A 10,818-nucleotide genomic window follows, 5' to 3' on the forward strand; every position below is an offset into this window, starting at 1 on the left:
GGGGGGCTGTATGTGGGGGTGGGGAATGGGAAGTCTTCCGAAGTCCCTTTTGAAATTGTTCAACTATAGAAATACCAAAGTAAGTTCTTTTCATTTAAAAACTTTACTCCAAACTAAACGTTACATCTCGAGGACACATAGTCGGTACACTAATTAAGCCGATTAAATCCCCTTGTTGCTGTCAGATGAATTGGTTTTACCCATGGAGTGAAATGATGCTAAGCAACTGCACCAGTTTTTTTTTTAAATATAAAATCATGATGTCCTAAAATTGCCCAGAATCACGGCAATATGCTGCTTTAAAGACGGGTCATCGTTCCCCTCCAAATTACAATCAAATTCCAAATTAGAATGAAATAAGAGCTGTGGAACAGGACCCCATCCTATTTATAATCTTTCAAGTTTTTCCTGGATTGTTTTTCTGCCTCTGTCCAGTAAGCTACACAGAATACTGTTCCTTTATTAAGTATTTTACTGTGGCAAACGAACATGCGACGATAAAATCAACCGTGCAGCATGGTATTGGAAATCAATTTACAACAAAAGCCACATCGATTGTGGTGCGCAGATGTGCAACACATTGGCGAGGCTAGCTAATGTCGACAACTACCCTAAAAATTGACAACCTACGGACACTTGCATATCATATAGGCGAGCTTGAAACATTGCATCCTAAACCGACATGACATCCAGTCGATACAATATGGATAAGATAGTGAGCACGGCGGGTGAGGATTCTGACGAAGATGAGGAGATTTTCTCGGTGAGCGGGCGGCAGAGAGGACCGATAGTTCGCGGTGCCCAGTCGTCCGGCTTTGGGGCGTTGGACGACGATGGCATCGAGTTGCAATTGGACAGTGGGCAAGAGGACGACTTTCGACAGCAGGTGTCTTCAAGAGATAAACAACTTAACAGAGAGGAGCCAGTTTCTATGCCGTCATATCAGACTGGTACCGCCGGCACAAACTCCTCATCCCGAGGAGACTCACAGCAGAGAGCCGATGAGATTGAAGAAATGGTGGATAAACAGCAGGTGTCTTCAAGAGATAAACAACTTAACAGAGAGGAGCCAGTTTCTATGCCGTCATATCAGGCTGGTACCGCCGGCACAAACGCCTCATCCCGAGGAGACTCACAGCAGAGAGCCGATGAGATTGAAGAAATGGTGGATAAACTTTTAACTATTATTGGCTTTGGAAAGTTCCACGTGCTACTGTTGTTCATGTGCGGTTGTGGGTTGTTCTTTGCCAGTGTGCAGCTAGAATTTGTAGGCATTCTTCTACCCGATATCGCTCGTGACCTGTGCCTCAGTGACTCTTCAACCGGATGGTTACGTAAGTAAGGATTTCATTCCCAAGAATGAGTACTGAGTCTAAATCTTTTTTGGAGCAAAACAAGAAAACGAAGCGATATTGAGTATAGTAACGTGACGTGTACACATTAAAAAAAAAGATGTTATACAGTCGAGTGACGAAGCTTCTTTTATTCAATTTCCAGGAGGCTCCGTCTTCGTAGGAGTCGTCTTTGCCAGTGTCTTGTGGGGCTGTGCAGCCGACTTGGGTTCTAGGCGTACTTCTCTCGCAGTGTGCTTGGGGATTACCTGCCTGTCCATGGTCATGGCAGCGTCCTTGGCTCAGAGCCGCACGGCGCTCCTCGCGTTTCTTATCATTACTAGTTTAGGGTGCGTGCTAAGACTTCTCCCAGCTTCCTTTCAAACGCCTGCTTTCCATTACATGGCGAAGTGCCCCCTAAGTCGTATCGTCTCTCCTGCTACAGTCAAGGAATAACAAATCCTAAAAAATATTCCGAAAAAGGGAACTGTAGCCAAAATAGGTAATGGAATCCAAACATGGGAACGACTTGTTGACTGATGAGTTTGTTTGAGCAGGATGATATGTAAAATGTACACGATTTTCTGTTCCGTTCGTTAATAATCGTTTTCTGCCATTGTCCAGAGGCAATAGCTTAAATTATCCCCGAAATCTAAAATTTTAAAGTTCAACATGATATCTCCCCCATTATTCCACGTATCCTCTCATCAGTACTGGTGGGCTCATCTCCACCCCTTTCTCCTACGCGATGGAGTTCCTGCCGAGACGAATGGCCCAGAAGACAACATGTGCCCTGCTCATTTTCACGGTTTTAGGAGCCATGTTCGTACCTCTTGTGACGCCTGCCTTCACCTCCAGCGTCGCTGAACGCGGTAAGCCGAGCAAAGAAACTTTTTTCCTGAAAAAAATAAAACGGATTGTCCTTTTCGCCGTTTGTCTCAGATTGTCTCGTTTTTGCTCGCACGTGCCAACCACAAACAAGACTTTTGCCTGCTTAACGTAATTAGTCAACCGTCACTGAATCGTCATGATACAGACAAGCTCCAGGATTTTAATCTTCATCATAATCATCTTAATCATCTTAATCTTCTTCAAAGTCTTCACACTACCACTGTGCAGTGTGAGTGCTGTGAAAACTACCCTACAACAGCTCCGTGGGGCCAGGCTGTGTTGCGCTGGCCACGAGGACTTCTTTGCAAAGTAAAATCTGCCTGGCTAAATGTTGAGGGTTTATATCTTGACGTTGATGATTTAAATTTTCATCTTTGTTGTTAAATCATAATCGTTACCACCTTGTTTTCTTTTCCAAGTCTCCTCCGGAGATTTCTCTCCAAGTTCCTTCGCCAACTGGCGCATCTTCTGCCTAGTGCTCTCCGTCCTGCTAGTGGCGTCGGCAATGCTACTCGCCGCGGCCATCCTCCCAAGAAGCCCATATCTCTTGCTTGAGGTAAAGAAAGAACTATCGAGCTTATTTCATCGATACAGGACCTCTGCAAACGTCAATCCGCATCGGTTAAAAAGAGCCATGTTGGTCGGGTGTGTTCATTTTGTTGGTAGCGATGCAACTGCAAGGCCGTTTTCCAATACTCAACTTCGTCTCCGTCTCAGGGTTCGTCCCCGAAACCAATCCCCGATTGTGGGCCTGAAGTGTTGACATTAAATAGGATTACTGTAATGTTTGGTTCTCTTGCATCTTATTTGATGTTTTGTGACACTATTAGACTAATTACTGCGCTTACAGCTTCAAAGTCAGCTAGTTAAAAAACAGGTGAAGCCTGAGACGGAGCCGAAGTTGAGTATTGGGCCGTTTTCCAATACTCAACTTCGGCTTCGGGATTGGTTTTGGAAATGAAGCCTGAGACGGAGACGAAGTTGAGTTTGTAAAATGGCCTTGGAAAACGGCCTTGAGCTTGCGTTTCATAGTCGTTCGTGAATCATGCGCAAAGGCGCCCCCGTTGCTGGGAAAATTGCACCCTCTCTTGAGCCAGCTCGTAGCCCATTGGCAGACAAGTCTGCTAACTGAATCCCCGCCCCTGTAGAGGCCTTGGGTACGAGGTAAAGGATATACGTTTTCAGCTAACGGTCAAAAATTGAATGCAAAGTACTTATATCCGCAGATATTTTGATTGTTTCGAACTGCGTTCAAACTACAACCGGCAGTGTTGTTTCACCTTATATCTAAGGCCTAGCCTAATGAAATAGATTTCAGAAAGTATGGAGCAGGGTAAAATCTTATAATACACCACGTAAATCGTAGAGTTATGACACATTTTGGGATTTTGGCAACTTTACTACTTTTGATCAATACTTTCTCCCTTCTTTTGATCTTTCTGCTTGCAGAAAAGGCTGTGGGCCAAAGCGATCCAAGCGTTGGGGAAGGTTTACACGTTCAACCACGGTGAAGCAGGACTTGAAATGTTCAAAGACAGAGTAAGGATAATTCACCTTTTACCAACTTTCAACGCTGAGAGTTTAGCACATGGGAAGCAGTCTTTGACTAGTTCCCAGACTTACCCAGGTTCAATTTGCAGGAGGGCACTTAGTATTTAACTACAATTTTTGATAATTTGATATAAATTCGATTCAGGCTAGTGGATTATATCGTCTAAAGCGGCACAGCAGAGACCAGCAGGAACACGCTCCGAGCACCACTCTCCAGAGCTGCATGAGACCACTCTATCAGGTACGCTGGCACATATTTATCTATCTGCTATGGAGTCGCCTTCTTTCTTCAGTAACCTGAATGCAGAAGACGGATGAATAACTGGCCTTAGAGCAACGAATCAGATTACCATAGCAAAAGATTCATGTCAAGAAAGAGTGAAAAGTTATATAGACTTAGGCTGCATCTGAATCTGTTATCTAGAGCTAGGTCTAGGTCTTCACTTCACTGGAAATGAGTGGAGACGCGCAGACAATAGACCTATGCATGTATAACCGTAGCTCTGGAAATCCGTTTCGAACACGGCGTGAGGCTTACGTAATTAAGTCTTCGAAGGACGGGGTACTGATATGATTGAGCTCCCATTTGCTTGTTTTGCAGTAGGGATGCAGGGGAGTGTGACCTTAAAGTTGTAAGAGTTCGTGACTCATGAACAGAAGGACAGCAGTTCGAATCTAGTTGCTTCCATTCGCTGTTGCCTTGGGCAAATCACTTTACCTGTGCTTCCCTCTCTCCGAGTTCACCAGGATTAGATACCAGCATTAGCTGCCGAATAATCTGTGATGAACTATCATCCCATCGGAGGACAGAAACATCCTCAGAAGTGTCTTGCCAAGAAAACCAGAGATAAACGCTGGCCAACCAGGCCACATTGCCTCTGGACAGACGCTACCTCTTAAGCTGTAACAGTATTTTTTGATAATTTGAGGAGTGCTAATGATGATTTTTCTTTGGAAAGGATTTGCCGACCCCCTCCCATTAAATGTAACAAAGGTATCCAGATTAGTTTTTCATTTCTGATTTCACTGTTTTAATTTCTCCAAACAGTGTGCCAAGAACGTAACGGCCATCTTGGATAAGACAACCTTCGTCATGACGACCGGCGCCTTTTGCTTTGCATTCGGGTATGTACTCAACCTGGAAACGGCAAAGGGCGCTCTTATTAACCTACTCACGAGTGCAAATAAGGGTGCTCTGAATTAATTCAAGCTCCATTGAAAATAATGTAAAATCAACCAAGTTTGGAGCCCCATGGCAGGCAACTGAAGTCCCTGAGGCCTCTCAAACAAAAAACAATGTGTTGTTTGGTCCTTCAAATTTCATTTGATTTTCAATTTTTAGTAGGTTAACCAATGAATTATTCAATTATCCGCCCAAAACAAACTCACCCCCCAAAAAGTGAATGTTGCCAAGTCTTCCCAGCGGCCATTTTCCAAATGACATCCCTCACCTTCCTCGGGCTCTTCTGACTAATTTTCAATCCCATTTTTGTCTACTTTGCCCCCGGATGGGTGCCCCTGAATCTACAGAGATGATCCTGGGCCATACTGACACAATCCCACTATTTCTAGGCCCAAACAGACCCCTCTTTTCGAAACAATCTCCGGGGGTACTTTTTGCGCGCTTCGTCCTGGCGGAGAATATTCCTTCAATTGAGACACTGCACCCATAAAAGACACTGTCCTTCCAGGTAGTGGTTCGTGAGCCCGGCAAGGATTTTACTCATAGTCATTCAACGACAGAATGTGCACAGATTCATGAAATTATTTTTTGATGGAGCCAATCTGAACTTGGAAGACGGGAAATAGCACCAAAGGGCACTCCACTTACTAATATGCTTTCCCTTTAATAGCATCCGAGGGCGCCTTCGAGCACCATGTTCACACGTTCTGTTTCGTTCCCACCCGCACTGTCGAGAACTTTGTAATTTCGTAATGCGTTGAGGCTTTGTGCAAGCACTTGGCGTCATGTTCAAAGTAAGCGTTAGTGTCCTCCCAGAATGAAGTTTTTAAATTAGATTTGAAAAATCTTTATCGAATAAAAACACTGCTGAAACTCGAGCACATAGGGAACATTGCACTTTGACATGGCGGAAAATCCAATTGATTACGTATGGTTAGTGTCACATCTGCGAGTCAATGTTTCATCTCGGTTGAATTGCTGCTCGAAAATGCCAAGGTGTTTTGTTCGAAATTGCTGTGACAACATGACCGTTACTTTTTCACTGCTTACGAAGCGCCTTCTGTTCGTTTGTGTTCGAACTCCATGTTACCCTCGACCACTTGATGATCATATGGCGACATAGTTCGTGGCGTGAAGAGTCACTTTCGCAACCGAGAACCGACTGACATTCAGTGATATGTGAATCGGGGCGTTCAAGATTGGCAAGTCTTACCATGAGCGGCATAAGGGTTTAACATACAAATAAGTCGCGTGCAAGCATTCTTTGGGAAAAATCATTTGATTAACTTAATCTTTTACCAAGCATCTTTTTGAGAGAAGAGTTAAGAAGGAAGTACAAACATAGGCAGGGCCTACTTGAGGGAACCTCATTGGTTATTGTGAAAAGGATATGATCAAATAGGCACTGATAGGCTAAATCTGACCGTGAATTCAAAGCCAAGTTACAAGAAAACTGAACAGTTTCAATGCGGCAAGCTTATCAAAATTTTGATTTCCCTATTCTTTCAGGAATTGTGCTTGGACCCTTTGGATGTCTGATTTCATCATCGCGGATGGGCTTAGTTATAACGCAAGCATCATCAGAAATGCTACTTTCAGTCACGAGACATTCACAGAATTCCTGGAGAGGCAGACTTTCATCAACACAACATTTGACAGCGTCTCTTTCCGAGACATCTACCTCCGAGACATGTCGTACACCGGCTGCACCTTCACCGCCTGTGTCTTTGAGGGAGTCGTCAGCGAGGCCACGCTTTTCACCCACTGTCGCTTCCTGGACACGCGGTTCGGCAAAACGGACTTCCAGCCCCGCCAGTTCGTGGGCGGGACGGAGCCGGTGAACTCCAGCCTGGCACCGCCGCCGGGGGCCGGGGTAGCCGGCGGGGTGCGGAACCGGGGCTGCTCCGTGGACGTGCCCTTCGCCCCTGCCCTTGCGTACTGGCGGATATTGTTCGGGCAGTGTGGAGGCTTACTTGGTCTCCTTCTGTCGGTTTTCATTACCAGGGTAATTGAACAATGGCGGCTATTCAGTAAGTCGGCTGAAATACAGATTAAAAGCGATTCTCTTATCTGAAATGCGAGATTGGAATAATATCGGTAAAATTGGCCATAATTTATTTCTCCGGGCGATGGAATGGTCGTGATTTCACATGACGTCCAGATTCTTAACGCGCTAGAGAAGTATCTTTACTGTGTGTCATTATCTTATGAAATGATCAGCATTGTTTTTAATTTATTGTTAAAATAAGTTAGCATCTAAAAGCTTCTCGCACATCAAGAACCTGTTTGTACCTGGACCCTAAATCTGCCCACAATACTTGGCAAGACCTGTACCATTTATTGCTACCAAACGTTCCTTTCTTTAAAGTCTCAAAATCTTGTCTTTAACCCTGCGGTATTGTCCGGTGTCCTTGTTCCTGTATTATGTCACTTTGAGGAGTCCTTTCTTAAATCTTATGAATTAATTTTCAACATCGACATATCTATTTAATAGAAAAGAAATCAAATGGTCCGAATGTTCTCTATACCCATATATCGATGACCGATGCCAAACTTAATAGAGGTCGAAAATAACCGATTCAAATATGGATGGGCTCATTTCAAGGGAATTCTGGTCGTTTGTGCCTCCTACCATGAAAGTCAAGGCTATAGCGTAGAACCACTGGGAAACAAAACCCATAATTACGCCAGATGCTAGAATCGCACATTGGCCCACGTCTCATACCACTCTTGCTTGTTCCTCATTCCCAGTGTGTGGCGCTCTCGTCACCGCAGTGACTATTCTTTTCGGATTCTTTCCGTTGACCGGCTGGACTGCGGCTGCGCATCTCTTCGCTCTCCAGTTTGGCGGGTTCACGGCCTGGAGCGCCCTCACCGTCCAGGCCACGATGTCATTCCCAACCCATAAAAGGTAACCATGACAGGCTAGCAAAATGGCAAAATGAAGGGCAGAGAAGCGCACGTCTGTCTGACTGCTTGAGAAAGCAGAAGCCTTCAGAAGTGTTAGAACCAAAATACAAAAAGACTCCGATCTCAGCAAAGGAATATTAATTACTTGGCGTTTATTTAGGCAAATTTATTCCAATGAAAGCGATATTCCAATGATGCACTGAATGTTATCATTCAGACTGGATGTAGTTTCTTCAACATGGGCGATATTCCTTTGACAAAAGACGGTCTTCGTGCTATTTCATTCAGTCCTATAGAAAGGACGATCAGGTCAATTCTTGTCACATTTTGTTTGTCAAATTATTTCGACCAAGTGGTTATTGTTACCACTCTACTTCAACCAGCATATGTGTTTAATGGCTACTTGGCCTATAGTGGGATTATTTCCAACTGAAGGAACCTTGCCACAAGGAAAAAATTCAGCCCGACGCCATTCGTGCGTGGGACATACACGAAGCATATCTCTCCAGGCTCATTGCAAGTTGGAATATGAGTCGGTTACTTCAGTGGCTATCGTCCTTGGCTGGGTTTACTTATAAATCTCATCTTGGCAGTAAGCGGTGTTTGTGTGAGTCCCAATCAAACCGTAGAGGACCTGCTGTTAAATCTGCTCCAACAGACAGTAGCCTAAGCTTTCCCGAGGCTAAACGAGCAAATCTTTAAAATGCATAAAAAAAATTTTATACCGGCGCGATGTAATGCTCTTTGATTTGTTTCGTCCTTTCCCCAACCCCCACCCCGCCACCCAGGGCCACGGGGCTTGGTCTGCTCGTCTCAGTGGTTACAACGGGTGGTCTGCTTGGGTTTCTGACGGTGGTGGCGCTACCAAGGATTGCTGACGTCATCTTGACGGCGCTGGCTGTTCTCGCCAGTGCAATGTGTATGTGAATAAGCAGTTTAGACCTCCATGGTTTTTTAGAATGTGGGTGGTCGGTCGCCGAAAAAAAATACTTCTTATGCTGAAAAAATAAACGGCCGTTCAAGTGGCAACACATTTATCAGTCAAACCATGCATTAAACCATGTAGGAAGGAAAACCAAAGCAGCGTGGAAGCTAAATGTGAAATTTCAACAATGTTTCCTTAATATTAGGATTTTGGTGCCGTTTGTGGGAAAAACTCGTAGAATACCGGAAGAAGTCAATCTATTTAGTCAAGTATTGCGTGTCAAAAGTCTGATGCAGATTTATCTTAAAATCAAGTTATCGCAGGAAATCTAATTTGGAAAATCAAAGGATGTGAACATAAACTTTCTCTTTTTCAGCTGATCATTCTTTAATATAATTTCAATCAAATTATAATCGACGACTCATTACACCGTATTGGTCTTACTTTTTCCTTCTACACAGGCTCCTACTTCTTCCAGCGTCATCCCCAGAACTGGAGAGAGAATTCCTAGAAGAAGGTTTAAAACAACATGTGGTGGAATTGGGAACAAGAATGAATGATCACTTTCCTAACAAAGGGACGGCAGTTGATGTTATAGCAACACTTGTTTGACAAATGGGGAGTGAGAACTTTGATTTTGTTTCAAATAAGAAAACCGCGCTGATTCATAAGTGTGGGCCAATACAAAAGCGTTTATTATTTTTCTTAATAGGCTTAACCATGTAATTTATCAACAAATGAGAATAAATAGTACAACATAAAGTTTATCATGTCAATAAACCTCTAGATTGGACAGGATTGGTTTTAGAAACCATGGTTACAAGAGGTCCCCGTGGCAACCAGGAATCCTGCTGGCTTCAGCTGGGAAGATGCCCTTCAGATTACACAGGGGTCAAAGGTCTCCGTATATAGCCAGCATTCGTATCAGCTGTTTATCGTTTCATTACCTGACATTACGCAGTCGCTCCTTCCGGAACAACAAGACGTGGGCAAATGTTGTAGCACACAACCTCAAACTGAACCTATTCCGAGGAAATACCGATCCGTCACCTGAAAAAAAGGCATTACAGCAACGCATGATTGGAAAGGCGTGATACAACTTAACTTACATTGTCAGGATCGTTAAGCTGATGGGGGAGCAAGTCAAGGTAATCGTTAGTGTAAGATGGATCCAATGATGATGACATTGACAGGTGACCATAGACCGTGTCACATGCGAATGTACAGGGGCTTGTGTTATGTTTAACAACTCCACAGTGATTCATGACACTTTTTCTTAGCACTTCGATGACGAGCTATTCTCATTGCAGAAATAGGTCTGCGGCCGCAGTGTTTAATTCAGCATTTTTCGCATTTTGGATGTCAAAATGACGAACTTGGATATTTGTGGGGGGGGGGGGCAATGTTGAATTTTCCAGGATGATTATGTACTGATACTAATAAAAATCATGACTGTAGAAAATTCATGTAGTTTTGAAGCTTTTTACATTGGTACTATCAGGCCTGGGCCTATTCAAATGAAAACCAAGTTTACATTATAATGTAGTTTGTTGAAAGGGGCCCGAACAAGTTTATGGCACTTCAGTTCCTTGAACCTTCATACTAAACACTTCTCCATGAACCCGCCTCCCCTCGGCCAGAGGGTTGTAAACTATGTGTAATACTACCCAGTTTTGTGATTTTTAGCGATATACAGAAAGTAATAGAAAAGGGTCAAAGTTCATCGCTGAGCGCGCGGCTTGAGGTTCGTAGCTGTCTGGAACTCGTCCTCGGTAATAAATGGGGCTTTCCACTCAGTATCCTGCGTGCATGTACGCCGTCCTTCCTCTGTGGTTACAGCTTCACTCCCTGTTTTTTCACACCTCTGTGTCGCCTTTGCAATGAGGGGACAAAAAGATGCTCTCTTGCCCTTACGGGATTGACATATCTCAGGCTAAAAGCTTTCAAATATTGTTCAGCTTAAGGATATTGTGTGAGGGGATTGACTTACGAAACACGCCCCCCCCCCCCGCGTGCGAGGGGTTGTT

At 44.1% G+C, this 10,818-nt stretch overlaps 1 protein-coding gene across 1 annotated transcript; it reads left to right on the plus strand.

Moving 5' to 3' along the window:
• The first annotated feature begins 596 nt into the window (after positions 1 to 596).
• LOC110976328 (uncharacterized) lies at positions 597 to 10,494 on the plus strand. The gene is made up of 11 exons (XM_022229513.2): positions 597 to 1,334; positions 1,498 to 1,681; positions 2,043 to 2,203; positions 2,642 to 2,778; positions 3,672 to 3,761; positions 3,919 to 4,014; positions 4,822 to 4,898; positions 6,466 to 6,986; positions 7,708 to 7,867; positions 8,655 to 8,785; positions 9,253 to 10,494. The coding sequence occupies exons 1-11, from the start codon at positions 683 to 685 to the stop codon at positions 9,300 to 9,302; spliced, it is 2,259 nt and encodes a 752-aa protein (XP_022085205.2). The 5' UTR covers positions 597 to 682; the 3' UTR covers positions 9,303 to 10,494.
• Positions 10,495 to 10,818: the final 324 nt, after the last annotated feature.

This window comes from Acanthaster planci, linkage group LG08 (assembly GCF_054643075.1).
Source record: "Acanthaster planci isolate LZ-2023a linkage group LG08, COTS_SCS, whole genome shotgun sequence".
Taxonomy (NCBI): domain Eukaryota; kingdom Metazoa; phylum Echinodermata; class Asteroidea; order Valvatida; family Acanthasteridae; genus Acanthaster; species Acanthaster planci.

Coding starts and splice junctions, on each gene's coding strand:
- LOC110976328 (XM_022229513.2), top strand. CDS start 683: ATGACATCCAGTCGATACAATATGGATAAGATAGTGAGCACGGCGGGT. Junction 2,779..3,671: donor GCCCATATCTCTTGCTTGAG/GTAAAGAAAGAA, acceptor TTCTGCTTGCAG/AAAAGGCTGTGGGCCAAAGC. Junction 8,786..9,252: donor TGTTCTCGCCAGTGCAATGT/GTATGTGAATAA, acceptor CCTTCTACACAG/GCTCCTACTTCTTCCAGCGT.